The following is a 26,364-nucleotide window of genomic DNA, read 5'->3' as shown; positions in this document are numbered from 1 at the left end:
ATAATGGCCTATTGAGAGGTTGGGTATTTAATGAGCAACATAATAGGCCCTGTAGTAACACATCTGCTATGAGCAGAGTCATTTCCTCAGCTTTCAAAGGCTGCAGTTCCAGCCTTTGAAAGAGCAAGTTCAGTTGCCTTGGTACTTCTAGATATCTGCTTTTTATTAATTGCAGAATTGCTTCACCGGTAATACACAGAAAATACAAATGTGCTGCTGGGCTCCGTGTTCAATCCTAACCACATTGAGCGGCCGAGGAAGGCACAGTCCCCGCTCTCTCCTGGCTTGACCTCAAATCTCTCACTGTCCAATCTAATTCTAGCATCCTTCAAAAATATCCCTCCTACTCTGCAATCAATTGTGTTTAATGTATTAAAGACACTCACCACAACCACCGCAACCTTTGGCCCTTGCACAAATCAATGCCTCGTTAGACCACTAATGATCATTCATTGACTAATAAGATCTGTATCAACCTCTTGTAGAACATTGATTGGCCTTTGGCCTCTGTAGTGCTCTGTGCATTACGTGGACAACGGGAGACGGTCGCTGTAAGTCCGGGGGAGTTAGATGATGAAAAAGCTCCTGGTGGGAATGGACAGGAATCCGAAAGCCCAAATAGACTCATTCTGAAGCACCTCAGGCTAAAGCCCTTTTCTTCTGCCCTACAGATCAATGGACATAACCTCTCTGCCCACAGGTCAATCAGTGCACAAACCCCCAATTTCTCTACCTCTCTTCTCTCCGTCTTTCTCTCTCTCATCTTCTCCATTAGTCACTACAATTGTTCCATCAGGTGCAGGCGTGTCTCAGCATGCATGTGTCCAATCATCTGTTGATGGAGAGTAGACTGGGTAGCTGTGCGACTGTGTCCCTGTGACCATATTTCCCTTCTCAGGACCTGAGGGCAAAGATCGAACCCTGCCTCCGCTTCGCTCCAACCAATCAATCTGACCCTCATTGAGATGCATGGCTCAATGATCTTTGATAGTGACTTACAGATTGGAGAGAGGGAGTGGAAGTCAGTGGGGAAAGTTAGGACTGTCCTTGGGTGATATGAGGCTACTTACAAGCCACCTCAGGGGGGAAACATCTGCAGGTCTATTTGAAGAGTTTTGATCTGAACGATCTGAAAAACAGTCTTGTAATTCATGTTGTGGGCAAAGCTTATAAAAGTTAATTAAGTTATATTTTTCTCCCTCTTTTTGTCAGATTCTGCGTACATTTTCACAGGTTTGTTTTAAACCAGGTCTGGACCCCTTCTCTGTCCCCTCATCTATACGGTTATCTATCTGCCGTCAGCAGTTATAATCCTCCAGAAGCGAAGACTTCATCGAGCTGATAGTCTGGGCAGCAAATGCCAAATCCAGACTTTGACATCTGTTTGCTGACTGCTGTCTGTCACAGTCAGTGCAGTCACGTTGGATCAAGAAGCTGCTGACAGCGGACAGCGAAAGAGATGCTCACCGGTGGCCTGTCACTCACTCTGATGCTATCAACCTGCACTCGCTCGACAAACGGAAATATACAGAGATCCAACTCTGTCGCACTGGATCATACTGTTAGGACTTGAACCTCTCTTAATACACTTCAGGCAATCAAATGCCATAATCGGTTTAAGTTCATTTTTGCCAGGAAATAATTTTTTTTTTTCTGGTGCTCAGTTACATTGTACAGTTACACTCCATTTTATGGATTAAACAGTTTTGTATGGGTTTTTAAAATGTACCATACACAGAGTAAACGCTTTAAAACCAAAAAGTATTGATCAAGCTAAAAAACACAAGGTTAGCATATTGCATTTTGCAGATAATGGCGACATCATCACCCTGCTTGTTAGGATTTTTCAGCAGGCATGAAACCAACTGGCACAAAAAACTGCAAGTTTGTGGGGCCGCAATGAGTGCCTTCCCCTGGAAATTAGTAACTCATGAAGTCATGTGTAAGCCTGCTGTGAGGAATTTATGTTTTATGTATTAGTGTGATTGCTGCAATATATTTTCTTTTCTTTTTGGTAAATGCATGTGGGTCAAAGCATACTTGTTGATTAAAATATATAAATGATTCATGTCATCGTCTCAACCACCATGTGTGTGTGTGTGTGTGTGTGTGTGTGTGTGTGTGTGTGAGTGTGTGAGTGAGTGAATGAGTGAGTGAGAGAGTGAGTGAGAGACTGAGAAAGAGAGTGAGAGAGACATCACGAAGCTAATAGACAGATCACAATCCCTCATTAGTGGCTAATTAGATTGGCTCCAAAAATACAGATCACTATTACCCGGACCACTGATTAATACACATTAATACTCTCTCTCTCTCATTATTCTCCTCATCACTTCTCTCTCATTTTCTTTTCCCCTCTCGCTCTTTCTCTCAATTAGTGGTTAATAAGGAGAAAATGAGAAGATCGCTCTGTTGCTTGCATCGAGTACTCAACTTTTCAAAACAGTCTCGGACAAACAGTGTGTCACTGTGTGTTGAACTCACTGAAGAGTTTAATCATACCAGGACTCATCAGTGGTACTTACAACCTAAACAACAACTATACGGACTATCTAAAAGTGAGTTCCTACAGCAGAGCTCGACTCTTGTGTGCTGTTATACGCTGCTTCAGTTTTTTGTGTTTCCTCTGCTTCTCCATCAGTGACTTTCTATATTTCCCAAAGTGCCTTGAAAATAAAACCTCCAGAGATCACACCTGAGTTTTTTGCATCAAGTAGGCGGCTGTGGTGCCAACTCTGACACATTCAGCGCTGTAAGCAAACGCACCAGGCCTCTGTCGCACGCTCTTTAACTCCCAAAACAAACATCATGCCACAGTTCTGGCAATTTTAACACAACAAGACTCAATAAGAGAGAAGTGAGCGCTTAGAGCACGGCGAGGGAAAAACAGTGGATTTACTGCGTTCTTACTGCTGCTATCAGGTGCACGAGGCACATTGTGAAAATACAGATGAGGTTCCCAGATGGTGGCGAGAGGTTTAATGTACAGTTATTCACATAGTTACAGCATGTAACAAAAAACGATCTGGACAGAAGTTCTGTCACGATGACGCCAGAAAAATAAAGGAATAAAAAGAGGGAAAGACTTAAAAGAAAGAAAGAGGTAAATGGGAGCAAATTTTACTGCAACACCAGAGCCACCTTCAGTAAACTATTGAATCAGGTTTGCTCCAAAAGAAAATGAAAGTTTGGTCCCACTTTATTGCTTTTCTCTCATAATCACTCTTCAGAAAGCTCTTACACAATCGATCTCGATCTTGACTGGTTGAAGCACTGTTTTTTTCACGTCATTTAATTTATGTAGTTTTCTTTTGATTTGTTTTGCCATCTTTTCATGATTTCATGAAACTTAAGCATAACACTGCACCAACTGTAACATAATCAAACACAATTAAAAAATACACAAGACAAAAAAAGAGATAAACGAATGAGATAGAAGACAGGAAAAGAAAGATACAGAGCAGATAAGACAAGCCTCAAGCTGCACACTAAGTCAAACACAAAATGGGAAACTGTTACAGTTTTGATTCTGATTGTCTGAAAGTGAAAGAAAATCAGTATTTTACTGTTCTGCATGAACACACATACTAATAGAAACCCAAAATACTAGTATGAAAATTAAACAGAGCATAACAGATATTCTTAGGCATGTTTTGAACTACATTTCCCTTTTCAGTGAGTAATTCTGGCCAGCTGACACACACTGTCCTGCACTTCTAACGAAAACACCACCACCTGCTTTCCCCTCACACACCTGTCCCACATACACTTTGTGCAGTGCAGGCGAGCAGCGGAAGCCTTAGACATTAGAGTATTACACTAATACACTTCAAACAAAATCTACGCTTGTTGTGTTCACCCTGCAGATAATGCCAAGTCTGTGACGGGGGAAAAAAAAAAAGCCCCGCATTGGGTCTGGATCACAGTGGAAGCAGCCCGGGCTTCAGTCAGAACCTTTCTGAAACAACCCCACAGTGTCCCTCCCTCCCTCCCCCGCCTCATCAGCAGGTATCATCGCAGATAAGCCATCTGCAGCCCTCCTCCCACCTCTCCTCCAGATAACATCTGATACTGTCAGAAACAGTGTTGACTGCTGCTGGTACGACAGGACCACAAGCACCTGGCGCTCTGTGATACACCTTTGTTTGGGTTAGTCACACTTCCTAAAGGATGTTATTGTGTCTGCCTGGATGAGCAAACAATTATGGCAGATGACGATGGTTTTATCTTCAAATAGTGGAAAGACATGGATGATTGAGCAGCTTATCTTCAGTAACCCACTCACAAAGGAAAAGAGGAATCAGGGGCATTTAAAGCACTGAGCTTTGAGGATTACCTCACATTAACAGGTGAAGAAACTTGGGAGGAAAACTAGTTTCAAAAGATCTAGAAAGCACTCGCGTAAATGCAAAATATTGTTATTATTTTTAGCATATGTTTTAATTTTTCTTGAGAAGTCTCAGTTTACAGCATGCTCTTTGTCATGTGACAAACAAGATGCAACATAAAATCATGGACATCCAATGCAACCACAACCTGAACCCAGAACTAATTCATGCCATCAGCAGAAAGTTTAACATAATGAACGTCACAAAACTTTTTTTTAATTTTTTTTTTTACAATTGCTAAAAAGTGTTAACCTATACATAGGATACTATTATAAAACTATTAACCAACTAACACACGTGAAATTAGCCAACTCGTTAATTTTCTGCTTGAAATCACATTTTGTTCATTAACTACCAAACATTCCAAAATGCAAAATACAAAAAAGAATCTCTCTTCATACTCTCTACATTAGAAAGTTTGCATTACATTACATGTTTCAGTTTTGCCTGCATGCAATATAGACAAAATGAAATCCAAGTGGCATTTTTGACAACATATTATATAAAAGAGTCATCTTTACTTTATATAACGGGCAGCAGAGAAATAGCAAGTGACAATATTACTGCAGCACTTACTCTCCACACTTTCTCCCTCGTCCTGGTCCAGCTACTTCATTACCCGACCCTCTTTCTAGCTCTCATCCAACTAGTCCTCTCCTTTCAATTGTTCTGTATCTGCACGAAACAAAAAGAGTCTAAAAAGTCCCTTTTCACTGTATCTGTCCACGTAATTATAAACCAACTTCAACACCTGTGTCTGCTGTGCCTCCCATTACGATTGAAATCAGCTGTGGCTGCTCTGTTTCACAGAACTTACAGTAAATCAATTGTTTCTCAGCTGTTCTTTTAAAAATGCTTATCTGCTGTTTCAATGCAACTTTTGCGCTGTTGCAGAAGTAGAGGCTTTATCCTATATTTATGGTTTTGAACATAAGGTTTTTATTCATGGCATGCTGTGTGCAAGCATTTGTAATAAGACAAGAGAGATCAACCATTTTGATACTGGTAAACTTGTATGTAAAGAAAATGTTTTAAACATATTCTCTAAAAACGACATGAATTCTGTTGATAGTGTAGTCCACAACAAGTGTTCCTTAATTGTGTTCAGAGTATTAAAAATGTGACTACAGTTTGTACAAAAGATTTAATGCAATTGTTAAAAAAAACAACTGTAATTCTGCATAAAATGTTTTGCCTAAATGCTGAAATCTTTCACGTGGTTTCAGCATTTTACAATAATGAAAGGTGAGCGGTAAATAATGGTTTTATACTTGTTTTCTTTTAAGGATAAAGGGCACAGGATCCCTGCATGCTGAGTGCGGTATCCCAGCAGCACCGACTGACTCGACCCGACCCTGAAGCCTTGTTTAGAGAAAGATATATTGAGCTTTAATACAACACTCTCAAGTGGACGGACGACCCTTCACATTCAACCAGAAATCACTGTGCTGATAGTTTTACTGTGTGTGAGTGTGTGAGGTGAAACTAAGAGTGTGAATATACACACACTGTGATGGTTTGTGTGTGAGAAAGAGGGTGGAAATGTGTGTATGTGCTCATGTATATATCATTTACACACAGCGGCGGTGTAGCCCCGGTGAGCGCAGCGCAGTGTGAGCCCCCCGTCGATACGCCCCTCCGATCTCCCCTGTCAGCAAACACAGGAGAACAAAGAGGCCTGTGGCAGCGCCAGCGGGTATAGATCTTCTCCCCTGTGTTCTCGCTCAGCGGGGTCACACAGGAGCCGCTCACAGTTCAATCTCCTCTACTTGACTGATCAGGAGCTTTGAGCCGCTGCTAATGAGACTGGACCCTCTCCAGTCTGCAGGACCCCGAACCAGCCCACCCAGAGGAAAAGAGTCCAGGAGATCCAAGCAGCTGTTTCAACTGTTAGTACAGATAAAACTAAACCAAAAGCAATATATTTTTATACACAGTGTTGATTAAAGCCCCCAAAGTACTCACTAGAGAGACACTGATTCACTGTGTGTGATATGGATTTTGTGCTAAAATATGTCTCAGAGGACAAAAAGCTGTTAAATACCCAAAAGCATTTATCTTCAATATTAAAAAATGTATACCACTATAAAGAGCAACTATGCATCCCCATGATGAATCTGAAACACCAAAGTGATGCAATACAAACAAACGTTTGAGGAAAAACATTTAAAAGCAGAGATTAATATCCTTTTCCAAGGGGGATTTAAGCTGATAATGTTTTTGCAGATATTTGTTCAAATATAAATTTCAATGAAAATGATATGTTTTAAAATACGTTTTTTGACAACAGTACTTTATAGACTTTATAGGGCACTAAAATCTATAAATGTATAATGTATAAATGTTAAAACTCACATTATGATCAAAAAACTGAAAAAAATACATATCCATAAACATTTTTATGTTTATTTAGATACTAATTTAAGAATTAATAGTGCAGCCTTTTTGTATTATCAAAGCAGATTTTAAGCAATTGTATCAACAATTATCCCAGTGTAATTTTATTTTTAAATGCAACACGTGTTAAATAGAAATGAATAAATTAAAAAATAAATTAATAAAAAAACATTTCCATATTCAAATTTTCGAGAATAAAGATGCCTCAACCTGTTTGACACCTGTTTCCAATGAAAAAAGATTCAAATTCTCTAGAAGTTCTAAAAAAAACAAACAAAACAAAAAAGTAAAACTGCACATGAAACTCCTACTGGACGCATTTTCAGCTAACTCTGATCTGAGTCATTATGGTGGATTTGTACAGTTTTAAAGCTTTTGTATGACTTTTCTTCTGTGAAAGCTACAGTAGCAAGTTGACCTGCTATAAGGGTGTCATTTGCATTGAAACAATCCACAGCATGAATCCCAATATCATCCAGTGATTGATTTGTAATTGCACTAATAGGGTCACGACCGAGACAATAGGATGTGTAAAGCAGAGTCCCTGCTCTTACTCAGCCCCACAGACTCGCAGCGGGCCTGCTGAGCGCTGCCTGTGTGGTCTGTGGGGACAATTAGCACAATCTCCATACTAATGGCAGTCTGTAATGGACACTGCTGAGCCTGCCAGCCACTGTGTGTGTGTGTGTGTGTGTGTTTGCATATGCATGTGTGAGTGAGGGAATGTTTGCATACGCGCATATCCTTCAGTGTGAGTGCCTTCCTGTGTGTAGTTGAGCGTCTGCCTGCCCTCTGGTGTGTGTGTGTGACTGAGTTCCTGTGTTTATGTATTTATGTGTGTGCCTCACCCGAGTGTGCATGTGTGTGTGTGTGTGTGTGTGTGTAAGTAGCCCATAGCCTGTATTTTACTGTGGTAAACCACCCCCCAGCCCCTTTGCTTGCGGCTCTAACCCTGATCCGCGGCCACTCATTAGCACCATAATAAAGAGTTGAGACGACACGTAAAAGGTTATATACTGCTGGACTGCTGTTTTCCTATCAATTATCAGGCCTGTGATTTATGGCCCAGACTCAATGCTATTCTCCGAGGAGAATTGGGGGAGTGTTTACACCCCTACACAGCGGGGTGAGGAGGGGTCAATCCTGGCAAACTTTGACCTTTCAGGCCGAGGTGCACCGGCACTGATGGGAGTTTGCGAACAGCTAAGAAGCACTGGAAGTGAATAAATCGATCAGTGGATCTTTAAGGGTGCATGTGGAAGTAATCTGTACTGCTTCCTGTGTTGTAGCCCTTTATAAGGCTCACTGAAATACTTGCAAAACCCAAATTTCAACCCTAGAGTGTTACTGGAGGATATCACAAACTTTTCCGTTTACTTTTGGAACTTTCTTCAATTCATTTCATTTTTACATTGGACGAGTGGTTAATAAAGTTATTATAATTATATTATAATCATATTGATTGGTGAGATGTCACTGTCTGTGACAGTCTGATCTTTGCTGCTTGGCTGGGAGAAATCCATGTGGTTCTACGACCTCACAAAGGCATGGGGACCCCATTTTTGAACTCCGCTGAAGTTACCAAACAAGGTCCTTCACCTGGTAAAGGGTTAAAGGAATAGTTTGGATTTTTTGAGGCTGTGTTGCATGAGGTATCCACAGTCAGTGTATTGCTACAGTAGATGGCAGTCAGCACACCCCCAGTTTAGAGACGGCAGAGCTACCGGCACGGAAGCTGAGTTATTTACAACTGTGGACGGGGGCAGCAGCAAAATATATTTTAGACACCTAACAAAAGGCCCACCTCCAGTTTCCACAGACAGTTTCTCTCTCTCTCTGCTCCTTCTGTCTCCCTGCAAAAGTTCTTCTTCTGTATACTCTGGTTCATAAAAGTAACTTTTTGTCTGCATACTTTGTTTGTTGTCATAATGTCTTTTTATTTTCTTGTATTTGTTATCCCTTCCACTATCCCTTCTAAATTCTAAATTTACTACTGCAAAATACACTATTACGTATCTGTTATATAGGGAGTAGAGAATGAGTCAATAAGGGCGTCTATACATTTTCATTCTTTCACCCAGACATTTTGCAGCTCCCGAGAGATGTCTTCCTTTTATTCAAATCCCAAAACATTACAAAAACAATGCACATCTGATAATCTACATGGCTGCCAACCCTGCTCATGAAGCCACTGAATGATGTCGGGGCGTCATGCATTTGGGAAGTGAAGCTATCACGCCTGGCATGTCTTTGACGTATTGGCTTTTGTCAAGCTCCTCCACAGCTGGGAGACTTGCAACAAGCACCAGTAAGTGACATGCTGTAATGAGGTCTGTGTGTGACACAAGGCAAACAACACACACATATTGTAAATCACATTTACTGTATGTATATATATATATATATATATATGTGAGTGTGTGTGTGTGTGTGTGTGTGTGTGTGTGTGTGTGTGTGTGTGAGTTCCTGGCTGCCATCCAGCCGTGCAGGATTGGTGTGGTCCTGCTGTCTGTCTCAGCAGCATGTGTTTAACCCCAGCGTTTGGCCTCCCTGCCCTCTCTATCTGCCTGACTGATTTGTTAGGCTCCGGGGACAGGACGGAGGATGTGAGTTTTTGCGCGTGTGTGTGTGTATGTGTGTGCGCCACTTCTTATGAACATTCACTCTAAAGAAATACCCCCCCAAACCTTCCCTACACACACACATACACACAAACCAGGTCTTTGATGTGAGATCAGAGGCAGCTGTGATGCAAGTCGATCAGGTGCGTAGAGAGAAGAAGTAGAAAGAGGGAAAACGGAGAGACGGGAAGAAGGAAAGATGTTAAAACAGGGCTGTTGTTTTAACGACCCCTGGGCCCTGCACTCATTATGACCCTCTCTCTCTCTCTCTCTCTCTATCTGTCTGTCTTCCTCTCTCTCAGCCTCTCTCTCTTTTCTTTACACAGAAGGAGCGCTGTTCGTGTGGGCCGATCACAGTAGGCGCTAGAGGCAGATACAGCGACTACAAGATGTGTTATGACTCATGTTTCAGCAGAACATTCTGTTGACCGTCTAACAGGTGCTGATGGTCACCACAAAAACACCCCCACGCACACACACATACACACACAGAGTTCCCCATGCTACTGTAAAGACCTACTGCCAGACTTATAGAAATACTGTCTGTCTCCGACAAGCCGTGTGGTCCACAGTCTGACACTCTGAAACGTTTGAAGGAGGCCGAGACACACACAGAGATACACAAACCGCATCCACAATCATGTACAAAACCACAAAGACAACACGTAAATCTAAATACATGAGGAAAAACTCTCCAGTTCTTATAAGATGAAGGGAAAAGGAGGTAAAAAGCCAAGAAGAGTTTCCCCTCCTGCCAGGATGAAAGCCTCTTTTACTTGGGAGAACATTAGGAGAACAAACTACCATCACAACAGGAGGGGGAATAGCCAACCGCGGCGTGCTCTCACATCAAACACAGCCACCATTAATATTGTAATGCCTCCTCCCTGACTGTTTGAAATCAAGAACAAGACTACCAGTGTGGTCAGTGAGAGAGCTGGTTGCACATGTCACAGCTTAGCTTTAAAAATGGAATAAACAACACAGTGGCTACCAGGAAAAGTTACAAATTTGTAGTTTTGTATCTTGACTTTCACAGTTTTTTCTTTATGTAAACACTCTTTCTGATAAAATTTCCCAGTTGTGTTGTTCATTTACGCTCATATTTCTACTGTTATTAGTTCTGTTTTTCTTACTGAAGTTAGTTTGTGACGGATCACATCAGCACAAAATCACATAAAAAGGAACACAGAAAACTAGAATGGCACTCGGAAAGTGTAGACCTCTATCGAGACCAATGGTGCATTCAAATGCTCTTCAGATGGTCCCATTTCAAGAGTTGGGAAGTTGTTTTCTCTCTTGATGTGTTCATGAGCTTTAAGTTGCAATGTGGAAACAGCATGGACGCTACAAAGAAGATGTGACACATTTCTAGCCTTTATCATCACAAAAACATATTATGTTGAAAATAAAGTATTTGTGAAGGAGTATAATTTTGAGCATATCCCTAACCTTGAAAATGGTTAAAATTAGGAATTTTCCAAACTTTCAAGACCTCTTGATCACAGCATTAAAACAACACATTGATAGCAGATTCCAATATTTGCATGACAATGAAGAGTGAAGGAAAAGGATCAGATGAGCCATGAAATAAAAAATATAATTTTTTCGATTATTGCGCCATCACATAAATGCTGCATAAATGTCCTATCTCGCAATGTTATCCACCCCGTGATTTGGATCCAGTAAAAAAATTAATGGGCTCTTCTTTGGCAGAGTCTCCAGCCTCCCACCAAGTTTCATTAAAATTGTGCCCATAGTTTTTCCATAATCCTGCTGACAGATAGACAGAGAGAACCGAAAACACAGTCTACTTGGTGGAGGTAACTAAACATAAGCATATGGTGAGTGTGACTGTTGATGCATGGAGTGCACATGCAAGTCCGCGCCTGATAAGGAGCATTCACCCTGGGAATAATAGCGGGCAGCAGATACTATATGTGTATGCATGAGCATCGAGTGGTTGCTATTGATCTCCTGTGGCCTGCCAGTGGGATGTAAACACTGTGTCTTTCAACAGGAAGCTCCACTCAATACAAGCAGCCGTCAACGACTGCTACTCAGAAAACACAGTGCACAGACGGCCTGCGTGTTATCAAATCAGCACACACAGATAGAGTATACGGCCTAGTGTGTGTGTATGTGTGTGTGTGTGTGAGAGAGAGGAGAGATGTCAATATACCGTAACTTATATGCACAAATAAGTGTATGAAAATTATGCACAAACATGCACTGCTGGTGGCATAATTTTGATTGTATGACTGATTTAATAAAGGAATGACCACAAACTACTCGTATACTAAAGAAACATCCATCTAAATGTATGCACACAGCATACACCCTCCATCAAACACACACACACAAACACATGTAAGCTGTGTCTGGAACAAGCTCAAATCCATAAAACTTCACAGAGATAATCCATGTGCCAAATCTAAGATGAATCTATGTAATATTGATTCTGTTCGGGCGCCGCACTAGTCCGCTAACAACCCATGAATAACCGACCGTGGAGGACACTTACACTCCGAGCGCATCTGGTGGAGAATCCTCAATGTGTGTTACGCTTACATGTTTCCCCTCTATTAACTTCCTGCAGGATTTCTCTTCTCTCAGGTGATAACTTGGCGAGTCTCTCAACACCTTCTCATCCCAGTGAGAGAAGTCCTCAACGGCCCGTGTCTGATTCCAAGGCCTGATGCACAGGCAGAAGATTTTGTCCATGTTATATATCTTTAGTTTGACTCAATACTAGTCTATTTGAGCTTTCAACTCACCAAAATGGGAACACACAGACTCCCAAATAAATAATAAAACTTACATAAATTGTGCATGTACCATGTATGTACATGTATCTTGACTAAAATCACATCTGTTGCAGACAGCTTAAAAATGTTTTTTCATCTGAGCCCTTTTGTCCCGAGCACTTTTAAGATTAACGCCAAACATTTGTGAAAAGGAGCACTGTCACCATTTGCGATGTACGTGTAAGGAATACTCACAAACTGCTTTTGTAAAACTGGCTGCAAGTTAACCTGGTCATTTGTTTCAAAAATGAAATAAAAAGAGAGGTGAGAAAGCTGTACTAGAAGGGTGAATATCCTGATAAAGTCAGCTATACCACCAGTCAGACAACAGCTGACTGCCTTTTTTTGCTTGGTGGTCTTCATAGATCTCTTCGCCTATTTTGCAGGTAAAGGTTTTCACTTTTCTGACAGCCACAACCAGGAGTTCGGCAAGTAACAAGTATCACAATACGGGCTCTCAAACATCTGGCTCCAGTTATCACAGCTCTCACTCAGCTTTGCCACCACAGTAAGATACAGACGCACACATGCGCACGCACACGCACATGCACACACACACGCACACACACGCACACACACGCACACGCACACACACACACACACACACACACACACACAGCACTCCGTCAGCGTCTGGCCACGGTGTGTTTTGCCACTCCACTCCTCCAGTTTCCCAACTCGTGTTTCTGGTAAAGGGCCATTTTAGTTCCAGCTCAGGCCTGCGGCGGAAAGCATCTCCCTGAGGAAAATAAGCATGACTCGCTCCAGTGAAGACATCTGCCCTTTGAAAGCGAGTGTGGCTGTTTGAACAGCTGTCAGAGCACACCGTGCGTCTCAGACCTTCCCTGATAAAACAGAGGCAAGTCTGGGAGGCAGAATCGACAGAGGACGGACACTGTGTGGACAGAAGGCGGCATTCGCTGGCAACAATGGGAAGAGGTGCTCTACCTGTGTGTCGTGTAGACTGACAAGCAGCTGCAAGAAGAACTAGAGCATTTGGTCACCTGTGCTCAGAGATCATGTGCCATGAGGAAAGTTTTGATTTGTTCAGAGGACAGTCGAAATAAGTGTCATCATTTCACTCCAGAGTCAAAAATATGTCAACAAAGTATATTTAGTTGAGCACTGGCAGCCGCAGTGACCAAGACCAGTTTTGAGGTCAGTGCCTGGGGTTGGGCTAGACCTAAAACCTTTTTATAACACAACACATGTAAGGCCAAAATGCATGTACAAGGCTTGATTCAAAAGGTAACAAATTCTAGTGTCTGAAAATTAGCACTTGATTAAGGGGCATGCAGGTGGATTTTAAGAAATTAAAAGCAGTGTCAGGCATATTCCAGAAACCCAACTTGGAGACTGAAGCACTTGAAGGAAGCTCATATAAACACAGAGAGAACCTATAAATTAACACACAAGGTCATTTTAATAATTAAAAAAAAACTTAAAAAGTATAAAAGTAGGTTTTTATGGTTTAGTTTGTACTTAAGTGAGTATTTGCATCGCCCTCGCTGCAGCACTCTCACTCTCACAAGCCAAGAAGATTTCAAGCTTAACAGTTAAGACTTTTGGTCCTGAAGTGACTGTCTGTTACCCAGTCAAGAGGAACAAGTGTATGTCAGACTTAGAAAAGTGCTGGGAGCTCAATTGCATTAAAGCTCTTAGTTTGCCTGAGCTCCAATCTAATTGGATAAAGCTGGAAAAGCAGCTTCCAATGTGCACGAATCCATTTTTCCCCCCATTTTTTTGGAGGAGAGATGCTCCCCATGTTCTATTCCTCCCCGTCTTTTGTCCTTGTCAACATTCCCCAAATGAGATTCCCAAAATCAGGAGGTGAGGGGAGCACGCATGCACGAGTGCACAGAGCAAACATTGTCAGACAGACACACCTCTCACACCAGCATGCTGGCTGGCATCTCTTTCCTTTCCCGTCCTTATTAAAATTCCATATTGAGATTCCTTCCTGCCACTCCGCCTCCCTGGCCCTGTCACTCAGCCACCAACCAGCGACAAAATCAGCAAGTTTCAACAAAGACACACACATATGCATAGAGACACACACGGCACACAATCCAAACTTTTCTTAAGACAACTCGTCCCTGCTCCCGCCCTTTATGTGTGGGATGAAAGTTTCCTTTAGGTGATATGTATGAGAGCGTGTATCAGCGTCTCCCCCTCCTGCCTTCCCTCCGCTCCTCTCCTTCTCTGCCCCCCCTTCTCATTGTCATTATTTTCGATGGTGTCCCCCTCTGATCTGCCGAGCCTTTGGGTGCTCTCTCTCCTCTCTCTGTCTTTCTCTGGTCCCTTTCATCTGTCAGGCGCTCCCCTTGGCGACCGCCACTGAGGGGGTTTGATTTCCCATCATGCCTAGCATTGCCTCCCTGACTCCGGCTCCCTCTCTCCCCACCCCCTCTCCCTCTGAGGCGAGTGTTGTGCCCCCGCGTCGTTGGGCAATTATCCCCGGGAGTAATGAGGAGCGGCTCTCCCTCCGCGGCGCACTGACTGACACCTCTCCCACTCATTTGTCAACAAATCAGACGGCTGGTGTGGGCGGCCATATTGAGCTGAGGGTTGTCGTTGGGAAGCTCAGGCTGAGGCGCATCGCCGCGTCTCTCTCTCCCTCTCTCTTTTTCTCTATCCTCCTCCATCCCTTCCTCTCTATCTCTGCCACCTCGTTATCTCTGACAGGGTGTCATTCGTTCCAACTCTCACTCCTCCTGTGTCAACCCTCCACACGCTCCGATGTATTTGTGTTCCTCAGCCGCCAAGAAAAGTCTGACTTCCAATAGGCCTAATGGTCATATGTGGCTAATGATCACTAAGCTGAATAAGTGACACTATTCAATTTATTTGTGTCAAAGTCAGTCACAGCCAGTCGCTGTAAACACTTTGTTCAACTACACGATGAAGACTAGAGTGCAAAAGGCAAAATATTTTCACATACGTCTTTAGTCACAAAGGCACCTTTCAATTTGTCACCATTAGTCGATGCAGCTGTGGAGGATATGTAAATCTTATCTGCCGTGTCATGCCAGGGTGAGCGAGGTCTTTGATGTGCCAATTAAACTCTGTACATTTCACCGCACACTTTAAAGATGTGTGATGAGTGACTGTGTGTGAGCTTCATATGTGAGCAGAGCAGAGAGACGTGCATGTTTACTTACCAAGACATGCATCAGATGTGTGTGTCTGTGAGTCAAGTGTGTACTCACTGTGTTCTTTGCGCTCCTCCGGGCTCGATGAAGCCTCTCCATCAGACAGCAGGCCGGACATGGAGAACAGCTTCCTCCCAGAGTCCTCCCCGGCTTTCAGGGAGCCGCCAGGGGAGCCGAAGTCAAACTCCTTCCCCTCCACGTCCGGGAAGCAGCTTTTCAGCCTCTTGGCGGGGGTGAACGCCGACTGGTAAACCCCTGACTCCCTCTCCTCCTGCGGGGAGGAGAAAGGTCGGAAGGCGCCCACCCCGCTGTGGTTGAGCATGCTCAGGGTGGAGCAGTCCAGGTTTGGTGGGGTGAACTGGGGGTGCAGGTGGAGCAGGGAGGCTGGGAAGTCCCGGGAGGGAAAGGTGCCTGACATGGGGCCCTGGCGCTGATACATGGAGGTGAAGGTGTAAGAGGCCGAGGGGAAGGGGAGGTGCAGGTCCTTCTCCATGGAGGCAGGGACACCGAAGGGCCTGGGTGCCTGGCAGGGGACGGAGGCGTCTCGGCCGGCCTCGGCAGTGGAGGCGAGGACCATCAAGGCGGGGGAGGCCAGTGGAGCTGGCAGGTAGGAGGGGCTGTCCATCTTGAAGGGGCGGTGGAGGTCCATTCACCTCCCTGTAAGTGGTCCTGAGGAGAGGGAGAGACACAGAGTTAGAGGTGGAGTGTGAAGACTGAGCCACAACGCATGAAAAATAAATGGTTTCTTTTTTATTTCAAATGTGGCAAACAAAAAGCATTATTTTTTTTACTCCATAACTAGTTAAATCATTAATCTTTCTTATGAATAAATACGTTGAATTCAGGCTGACTTTTTATTTTTTTCATTTTGTTCAGTTTAGAGATTTTTTTTTTTTTTTTACAATCCTGAACGCCAAAAAACACACCCAGTTGCAACTCAAGAGGCATTTTTACAATCACAGTTTTGGACTAATTTCAATAGAAAGGGTTGGAGGAGGCCTACTGTGCCTGTAAATAATTACGACGGAATAAACTGACAATAAAACACACACGTAGCCGAGCCTGCAAAAGATACATCTGATAGTAAGCAGTTAGATTTCGGAAAAAATCTTTCAAACACGTAAAAGAAATAATAACAACAATCCCGCTTTTTTCCCTCCCATTGAATTAATCATCTCAGTAAACCAATAATTGTACATCATGTTAATTGTGTCCAATAAAATTAAAACGGAGGTGGGTCCTATTTAAGTAGAAGTTTCTCCACATTTTTGTTCCTAAATGTGAAACGCCAGTCAGCAGAAAACATCAACGGATTAATCGGGTTTAATTAATTGCAGCATGTTAAAAACAATAAGAAACGGGCTGAACAATCATATTTTATTATCTTTAAAAAAGCACACGGTTTCCTGTTTTTCAAAAATGTAATAAACAGTAAAATATTTTTTGGGGAAAAGGCCGTGTTTGGGCCCACGGATTCATCTTTGTGCAGGTGAATCCGTGTTTTTACATCAGTATTTTTCCAGTTTAGGAACCAAAACATTTGTTAAATTAACCAGGATAAGAATTTAACTTTGTGCAAAACAATGAAAAGCACTTTACCTTTACCCAATTAAAAAACACAGCCTATATACTGCAATTAAGTGACACTTCAGACACTTTTCACTCAATTTAAAGCGCAAAAGTGCAGATTTAACCCGAAAGTCTTAACATCGTTTCAAACCCGGGAACAGTTTTGCAGCGCGAGCGCACAAGTTCCCTCACTTCAGAAAAAAAACTACCACAATGCTCCTCACCTCAACACATGGCAATCACAGAACCAATTAAAGCAATTAAAACAAATGAAGCTCTAATCACTTGTGTTATCACGAAGCATCAGCTGCCACTTACCGAGTACTCGAAGCGAGATTTATTCCCAAGCAACTCTCTCTCTCTCTCTCTCTCTCTCTCTCTCTCCTCACTCTTCTTCTCTTTCAACTTCTAATTTCAAGGACGCGGCACTTTCTCCCGGTCGCGCAGTAAAGAGAGAGACGAAGAAGAAAGAAAAAAGCGTGCAGCTGCAGGCAGCGTCGGTTTCTCCAGTCCTCCTCCAGATGTTCCGAGTGTTAAACAGTGAGTTACCACTGAGATGTGTGGAGTTGAGAGAGGTGCAAGTCGCTGCGTTCCTGGGCATCAGTGAGTGGACTGGCTCTCTGCGGGTCGGTCTGACTCTGTTGGTTTCTCCTTCATGCGCTCCGTGTGACAATCCCCCCACCCCCACCCCTCTCTCCCTCTTTCCCTGCCCTCTTTCGCTGTAGCCTCTTCCCCCTCTTCTCCCCTGCTCTCTTCCCCCTGAGACGCGCAGCCTGCGATGGACACATTCAATTTCTTGCCCTGGCTAGATGTGTTAGAGTGGAATTGAGTCAAAAGAAAAATACAGTTTTTAGTTTTGCTAAAGGAGAGAACAAGATAACTTTGAGCCATAGAGCTGCCAGAGCATATAACTTTAAATAAAGAGTAAAAAAAAAAGGGGGTTCTTAATAAAAAATCCTTTATCATCTTATTATGACAACTTTTACACCTGTTAATATGTCTAGATTTGAAGCACCAAAATACTCTATGAAGACTTTTTACCATAAAAAGCTTAAAATCAATGCATTTCAAGTTAACCCACTGTAGTCATCACTTTCACTGTGTGTGTGTTGGTGTCACTGCTTTGTTACTGTGAATGGCAGGTGATGGAGTTATCCGCTCCTCTCTGAGCATCTACACTCTCCAGCAGTGTGATTGACACTTGGGAACATTCCCTTTTGATGAGACACAATGCAAACCAATGGTATTATTTGTCACAGATAATCTGCTTTCAACTCCAACACATTACACACAGCGTAATATCTGCATTATTCATATCTGATTTCCAGCACATTGTCAGAAAGCACAGCTCAGAGCGCCACAAATCAGCCCAAATCACTCTTAATTTGTTTTTATCGGTATTGGTATTGCTTAAAGACTTTTTGAAATAATGTAATTGAAATAATTCCTTATTCCCCCGAGCCAATCCAGAGGCTTTACACTGCTAATCTAATGTGACACGCAATTTCCGTCTCTCAGACGATTGCTTCCCCTCAGGTCCCTGTCTTTAATGAACAGCCATTTGGCTGTGAGCCCGTGCATGTGTGTGTGTGTGTGTGTGTGTGTGTGTGTGTGTGTGTGTAATCAGAGAGCAAGAAAGAGTCCTGCGATAGGAAATGAGTGAATTGGGAATATCACAGCCAAGAAGAAGACACAAGAAGGAGGCTTGTGGGGAGAATCTGAGAGGTTCACCAACACACTGGATAATTGCAACGAGTCCTCCAAACCATACATGTCGTTTGTTCTTATACCCTCTAACACGGCCGGAGCATTTCTTAAGTAAGCGCCCCTACTGGTGGCAGGAGATCAACACCTGCTTATACCCAAACATAGCGGTCACCATTTAAAAACATGTCCTTAACTTTGTGAAAAGGTTGGTGTTTAGTAAGGTTCAGGAAACAAAACTCCTTGGTTAATGGTGTGTTCCATTTAAACTGGAAATTCGGAATTCCCTAGTTCAAAGTTAGGAATTGTAACACAGACATCGCTGGAAGTTTTATTCCCTTCTCGGAAAGTCGGATGAACCCAACCAACCCCAAGCCCAACCTTGTGGCTCCTCCATGCAACATCAATGAAAGCCATAGTAAAATACAGTTTATTATCATTTCTGTCTCATTTGTGTCACATCAAATCAGTTGTACACACAGTACTGACTGACTGGTTTTGCCCCCGGGTAACACGGGTTTGACATCAGTCTCAGCTCTGACATCTAACTTCTGAGGTAAATGGAACGGTGTATACATTTAGGGGGAAACCGTGCATTGTTAGGCCGAGGAAAGAACAGTTTAAAGTAAAATAAATTGTCGTAACAACTGGAAGTGAGGTATTTATGTAGGTAACGTAAAAAGTGGTGTATAAGGCAACAAAGCTAAGATGGAAGTTTAGTTCATTACCTTAAACTTATCCGACATTGGGCGAGAGGTGATGGGTGGAGTTAAAAAATCAACTTTGACTTTAGGTTCCACACGGGATCTGAACACTGGATGAAGAACGTTTCTCAGGAGAAAGTCCTGTGTTTGTTTGACCATAAGAAAACCATGACATTCTTTGTGCTGTACCTTTACTTCCACCATGGCTTTTCACTCCGTAACGTCATATCCACTGCCTGGCAGCACATGTGAGGCGTTTAATGCTGCTGTACGAATGACACACCGGGAGGACCGTCTCATTAATTGGGATATAATAATAAATATTTACTCTGTAGCCTACAGAACCTACTGACGAGATGATTCATCCGCCCCTAACATCCATAAAGTAAACTCAGAGATTAAGCTTTCGTGCGAGCCTCTTCCTCTCACACCTAAAGACAGCCGGTTGGTGAGGAGGTGGAGGGCCAGACAGCAGATGCAGACCTTTAAATGGACACATAAACCAGAGTCCAGACTGACTCTGTAACAGTGCTGCCCTCGGACCAATATGTGAGCGTGTAACACATGTCTTCCCTGTGACAAGGCAAGGTCATTACTCCGCTCAGGGAGCACCCTCTCCCCTCACACATTGTTTTGGGCTGAGACAACCACATGCCACCACCACACACACACACACACACACACACACACACACACACACACACACACTGACAACCAGGCAAACTCACAGTCCAGGGTCAGATAACACTGAACCCACACGGGTGCTGAAGCTGCTCAGGGTAAGGATAACCTTTGTTTCATTACAAATTCATAATCAAAGGTAATTTAGGAAACTGATATTCTACTCCTTCCCCAGGAAATGCTAAAAATATGCAGCTGATCAGTAAACACACTCACTCCAAGTGGCTCATTGACATTCTGATTATTATTTCTACCCTGTTCCTCCAATTTGCCTCTTGTGCTAGTGGCTGTGGGCGGTGTATAGTGGATGACGGGTGTGTGTCCTGCAGGCCCAGTGAAGTGTTAATGATGTCCCCGCTGCCTCAGCCAGGTTATGGCACAGGGGCCGTTAGCCGCCCTGGGTAAACTGCATGGCTCCCAGAATAAATTGCCACCCGGAGCCACGCAGGCTGGTCAGCCAGCCAATTACAGGCCTGCCCGCTCAGCTGAGGATGATGGGAAACGATGTTAATTGTATGTCTTCATTTTCTGGCAGGAGGTGAGTCACTTGGCTTGTCTTCTTGACTGCCATATACACACACATGCACACACACAGCGTAACATCTTAATATATGCTGTTTATGCCTTGATTCTGTCTCTTTTTGTGTTCTGTTTTATCACATTCATCCGTCCTATTTCACAGATTTAAATTCAATCAAGCAATTGTAATATAATTTAAATTTTACAGCTTAGTTTATATGGTGTAATTCCCAACCAGTAAGAGTTCAGGCAAATTAAATCAATGTGATGAGAGTTCACCACTTCTTTTATTATGATGCCAGGGGTCATCAGTGGAGTCTTTTAACTTTCACCATGTGTAATTGGAGCAGTGAAGTAAATAGTCATGTCTCTATTTTTTTAAACTCTCCTCCTTTCATTCCCAGTTCTTGTTTTTAGGGTGTGGAGTAAACTAAGTTACTGGTGTAATCATTTCCACAGACCAATTAGTGATAATTACCTTTTGCTGTGAGAGTCACAATCAAACAATTATAGCAGATTGCCTTCAAAACTCATAGGATTTGCCCTAATCAAAAGCAGAAGAGCAGGAAAATCAAAGGAGAGAGAAAAAAAGAAATAATTTGTTTTATAAAGTGATCGTGCCTGCTGGAAAAGCTGAAGAGAGATGTGCTAGACGGGAAACAAGTGTTCAGGACAACAGAGTGCCCCAGCAGGAGCCTGGCAGTGGCAGCAGCAGTGGTGGAGATGAAGAGTGCTCAGTTCTCTGGAGTCAGTTGGGTAGTAGTTGTGCGGCGGAGTTGTACACTCTCCTCAGTATATCAACATAGAGACTGTCTGGTAGCAGTGCTATGGAGAGAGAGGTTAGCTACTATATTAACATAGGGAGAGACAGCGCCAGAGCAGAGCAGTCTGCCAAAGACTGAGCAGTGGAAGTGAGACAGAGAGAGGCCATCGACCAGACAGCTACAAGATGGAGTGGAAGAGAACGTGTGAGAGATGAGCTGTCGAACATGTGACAATGTGTGTGTGCGTATGAGGGAAAGTGGAAGGCTGTGTGTGTGTTTGCGAGTGTGTGTGACAGCTCCCCAAAGCAGCCAGTGAGCGTGAATGTGAGGAGGAATACAGAGAGGTGCATTATGGTCTCAATCATTGATCGCTTCCTCCCAAGGGGGCTGGTGACTGCCCCTCACCACGCGAAGACACACACGCACACACACTAGTATCCTGTATGTTTACGCATTCACAGCACACCCGTGTCGGCAGGCCGATACTGTTCGCATGTACTCAACTTTGTCTCAATACGGCTGAAATTAAATCCCCTGAACTGAAAACAGTTTCATCAAGAGAAGTGGAGATAAGTGGTGGTGGAAGAAGCAAAATATTCTATAAGCATAGAAAATAAGCAATACATGCAGTGTGAGGTCACCAGAGTTAGCTAGCAGCTAATTTATTTCTGTTTGTCAGCAAATACACTCCATATTTCATAAGACACAAGCTTCTTCAGAGAACATACTGTCAAAATTATATTGTAACTTAAAGGGTATATCATTCTTACTGTCCAAACATCCCATGAAAAGACCAGTGCCATCAGTACGATAGTTTGTGAGATTCCAGGGGACTGAAACATGAAAAAAGAAGGGTCAAACATTTTGGACATGTAAATGAGGATAACATTTGCATAGAGCCATACTGGCTTGGACTTGTGCTCTTTATACTACACCCCCACAAAACCCCAAGCAACCCTGAAAATCCAAATATGACATGAGAACAATTATTCTGGAAAATAATAGGTTCTGTGCAGCGGATCACGACTTTGCAGACTTTGGCTCTAAAAGACGCCACCAGTGCAAGATAGCAGCATCCTTATCCGGGATATTTTGGCTTCATTTTTGTACAATGGAAAAGGGAGTGGAGATCCATCCATGCATCTGTCGTTTGTCTATATAAACACACTCTATGAACTACACAGACAAAACTTGTCAGAGGGACAAATGTATCACCTGCTTTATGCTGTAAGACAAATATTTTTAGGACAGAAACTTGAGTGAAAAGCTGTCTTATGTAGCCACGAGGCAAAGACTAAAGTGCGGTGACAGCCTGTGTCCTCAACCCACCACCGCCACTTCAATCTACACACATAAACACACATAAACATAACACTGCCCACCACCAAACATCACACCCTTTCCCCTGCCCTCCCTCTCCGCCTCACCCATCCAGCCAGCCGGGGCCCCCGCCCTCTCTCCTCTCTCACCGCCACGAGGCTGACACTAATGTGACACTCTGGAAAATAATTACCAACAAACGCACTGCTGACTGCAAACAGCTCGCTCCCCTCAGTGGACTGTCACTAGTCATTAGTCTGAACCCTGGGAGAGGACAGGACCACCGAGAGGGGGGGGAGGAGGGTTTGTGGATGATGAGGAGGGCCATACCATGTGTAGAAGGAGGAAATCAAGAGGAGGAAGGGAGATCTGACAGGTGAGATAGAAATAATCTGCTTTCCAGTTGTAAAACATGTAAAACAATGTTGTGAGCTTACATGTCTGGTGGAGTTGCAGCCCAGTCTTCATCATTGGCCCCCTCTGGTGGTTTACATTATATTAGCTGTGGGACGGCAGCAATACCTGGCCCACTTTGTCCAGGAGAGACTGTGTTAGCACAGACTGTGTTAGCACTCTCAGTATATTGGTTTCTAGTGTGGACAGTTTCCATCTTGGTTCGAGGGATTTAAAGGGGAGGGGACACTAGAGAGAGACCTGAAGAGAAAGTGAAATCCAACGTTTGGGCAGCAGCAAAATCTTTGGTCCAGGTAAGCAAAGAAGTAAAATGAAGAAAGGGCGCTCAGCCACTGTTCAAGGTGGCAGCAATTCCAACACAATTATCCAAATGCCACAGGGTACATCAATTCTTTGAACACCGACCCCCCTCCTGAAGACCGTTATTTGAGTTGCCTTGGGGGGCAGCCGTGCCAGAGAGAGATTAAAATTCTTTAGAGCTCCCACAATGGCCAATATTAAAATGTCTCAATACATCTGCCTGGCTATTTTGATTGGTAACTTAACCCCTGACTCCTGAACGAAAAAGGCCCGTTCTCTGAGCTATTGTCAGCAGGCTGGAGTCTAATTCTTGTATGATTCAGGCTAATGAGCTGGTAATAGGTCCTGTGTGTGTGTGTGTGTGTGTGTGTGTGTGTGTGTGTGTGTGTGTGAGGAGGATATTACAGTGTGGCGGAGAGAGAAAGAGGAGGAGGAGGGCACGGGTGGACGACTCTCATTGTTCAATAATCAGAGAGTACAAGGTTTAATCTGTGAGCAAGAAACTGTTTCCTCTCCTTAAAATACAGCAGGGTTTTCATTGATAGTTTCAACATAAACAGACTTGATTGAAATAGCGCTTCCTCATTCTGAAGTCGACACCGAGAGCGAGAGACAGGGAGTTAGAGAGAAAGTGAAAGTGTGTCTGTCTGTGTGTCATCCAGCCAATGGCTTTATCCAGCCTTATCCTGAACCATGAAACCATACTGCATGACACCCTTCTATGCTCTGCACAGATATGGCTATTCACTGTTAGCACAGAGATTTGACAAGCCAGACTGCTCTCACTCAACAGCCTGGGTCAAATGGATGACTGTCACAATCTTTTTATCTTTCTCTCCCTCGCTCTTTTCCCTCTCTATTCCACTCTGTGCGCCCTGCTTTTGCTCCCCACTTGCCGCCAATCTCCCAACTTTGCCTGTTCAAATTGACAAATTCAACCAGCTACAAAGGAATAAATGAAAGAGAGAGAAGAGGCCTCTGAAGGGGATAATCTTTGTAGAGGGAAAGATCTGGTTGACTGGGAGACAGGCAGGTGAACACATTCATCTCTTATTCAAAAGGTAAACATTCACATGTAAATGTTTCTCACCATAAAAAACGTGTTGAGGTTGAAACATGGGAAATTATAAAAATAATTTTTTTTTAAATAAAATTAAAAAAAACTAGTTTTTTAAAGATCTTGTTATTTGAAAATTTCATAGAAAGGTGGTCAGAAGAACACATTACGTATTTGAGTCAGAATTTTTGTTAAAGGCTTATCATCAAAATATAAAAGTGTCAGTGGTGGAAGAATTATTTAGATTTTTCTGCTTAAAAGGTACCCTGTGGCATATTGGACCTCTTGTTTAACAGCAACCGGAATAGAGAAAAGTGAAGCCAACGTGGAAGTGCTATAAAATTTCATTTTTTCTAATAGCCAGCAGGAGGCAACTCCAGGGGTTGCAAAAAAAGTTTGATTGTATAGAGGTCTAAGAAAAAATGACCTTACTTCTCACATTTCAATCTTGCAAAACCTTTGGAATTAATTTTTTTTAGCTTTTATCAATCATTTCTTTTTTTTTTTTTTCAGTTTCACAATATGACATTATATTCATCCAATATATTTTTTCCACAGAATCATTTAAATCTCCACCTTGCAAACCTTGAACTATTTCTTCCCTTGTCTCCACTGTGGTGTGTGTATGTCTATCTACCTTTCATGCAGCCTGCGGTTTTGTGTGTGTCAAAATCCTAATCACCACACACACACACACATACACACACATGCGGTCTATCGGTGTTCAGTCAGGTAAAGGTCTCTCAGTCGTGCTCTGTGAGTGGCCTCTGCTCAAACAGATCAATAGACACTGGCACGTCCCTCCACCAACCAAGAGAAAACAATTAAAAGCCATCGATCCTGTGCCAGGCTCCTCCATGAATATGCATGTGTCCTTGACCTTCCCTTGGAGAGGAGAAGAGAAAGAAAGAGACAGATAGACTGACAGACAGGTGTAGTAGGGCTCTCTTTCCCCCTCAGTTGTAATGTGAAAATGCTTGTGTAGCCCTGTATTGCTCTTTTCTCTGTAAATCGGCTTGCATCAAATCTCAAACATGCCTCAGAAGCTTACATGAGGCAAATCGTCGCATTAAAGCCTGCGAAACCAGTTGCTCTTTTATAAGCTCGTTTTAGGCGCAGACTGCTCTTTTCTGGGCCGTGTCGGGAACAGAGATCAAATGGTCCCACAACCAACTGTCCCCTCCAGCGCTCCCGCTGCCTGCCTCTTTTCTAATTACAGATGTGTGACATGCACATGGGGACGTCTCCATGTTAGCACATCACTGTGCCTGTCCTGACACATCCCGTGGTCACAACAGCAGGGGCTGCAGGGGACAGGCCTGCCCTGTCCCCCGTCACTGGGGATTAGCATTAGCATGCTAACAGGAACCCCAGGGGGAGCGCTGTGCTAAGGGTCACACTGACAACTGTCAACAGCCTGCTTTAATTAGCTGAGCCTGGTCATCAAGGAGCTATGCTAAGGATGGCTCTACATTTGAAGTCCTGTTTACTAAAGAACACATTCTGCACAGTTAAAAAGTATCAGAATGTCTTTGGATTGATGATAACTGAAAGGATTCAAGCATGACAAGTATATAAAAATATGAGTGTTACCCCTGTATCTCCTCTAATCCATCATTCATCATCGATCCACATCCCCCCGACCCTTTTGCTTTAATATTGTACATCAGGAATGTGTGAGTGCTGACATGTCACAATGGCTGCCTCCTAACCTGACAGTATCAAGATGGCGTTGTCATAGGCTCAGAGACGAGGTGAGAAGAAGAGTGTGTGAGAGGTAGAGTGTATCGTCAGTCAGACAGTGCATTATCCAGCTGTTCTGTGGCTGTCTACCTTTTTCTGTGGCGGGGTAATGGGAGTGTCACACACTAGCAGACAGTTGGAGTCTCACTATTCAGCTGAGAGGCCACATCCATATACACTGCCTGCTAACTGACTGCCAACGCTGCCGAGGCTGTCCTGTCGGC

The 26,364-nt window shown here is 43.3% G+C and overlaps 1 protein-coding gene across 1 annotated transcript in view; it reads right to left on the bottom strand.

The window, feature by feature from the left end:
- The window catches only part of rnf220b (ring finger protein 220b), a 33,018-nt gene extending 15,729 nt beyond the window's left edge, over positions 1-17,289 (bottom strand). The window contains exons 1-2 of the mRNA XM_059341528.1: positions 17,253-17,289; positions 15,423-16,034 (exon numbers count right to left, since the gene is read on the bottom strand). Coding sequence (XP_059197511.1) covers positions 15,423-16,014 — 592 coding nt within the window. The 5' untranslated portion in view covers positions 16,015-16,034; positions 17,253-17,289. The remainder of the gene's footprint in view (positions 1-15,422; positions 16,035-17,252) is intronic.
- Positions 17,290-26,364: the final 9,075 nt, after the last annotated feature.

The sequence above is a fragment of the Centropristis striata genome, chromosome 9, assembly GCF_030273125.1.
Source record: "Centropristis striata isolate RG_2023a ecotype Rhode Island chromosome 9, C.striata_1.0, whole genome shotgun sequence".
NCBI lineage: Eukaryota > Metazoa > Chordata > Actinopteri > Perciformes > Serranidae > Centropristis > Centropristis striata.
This window is presented reverse-complemented; position numbering and strand designations above follow the sequence as displayed.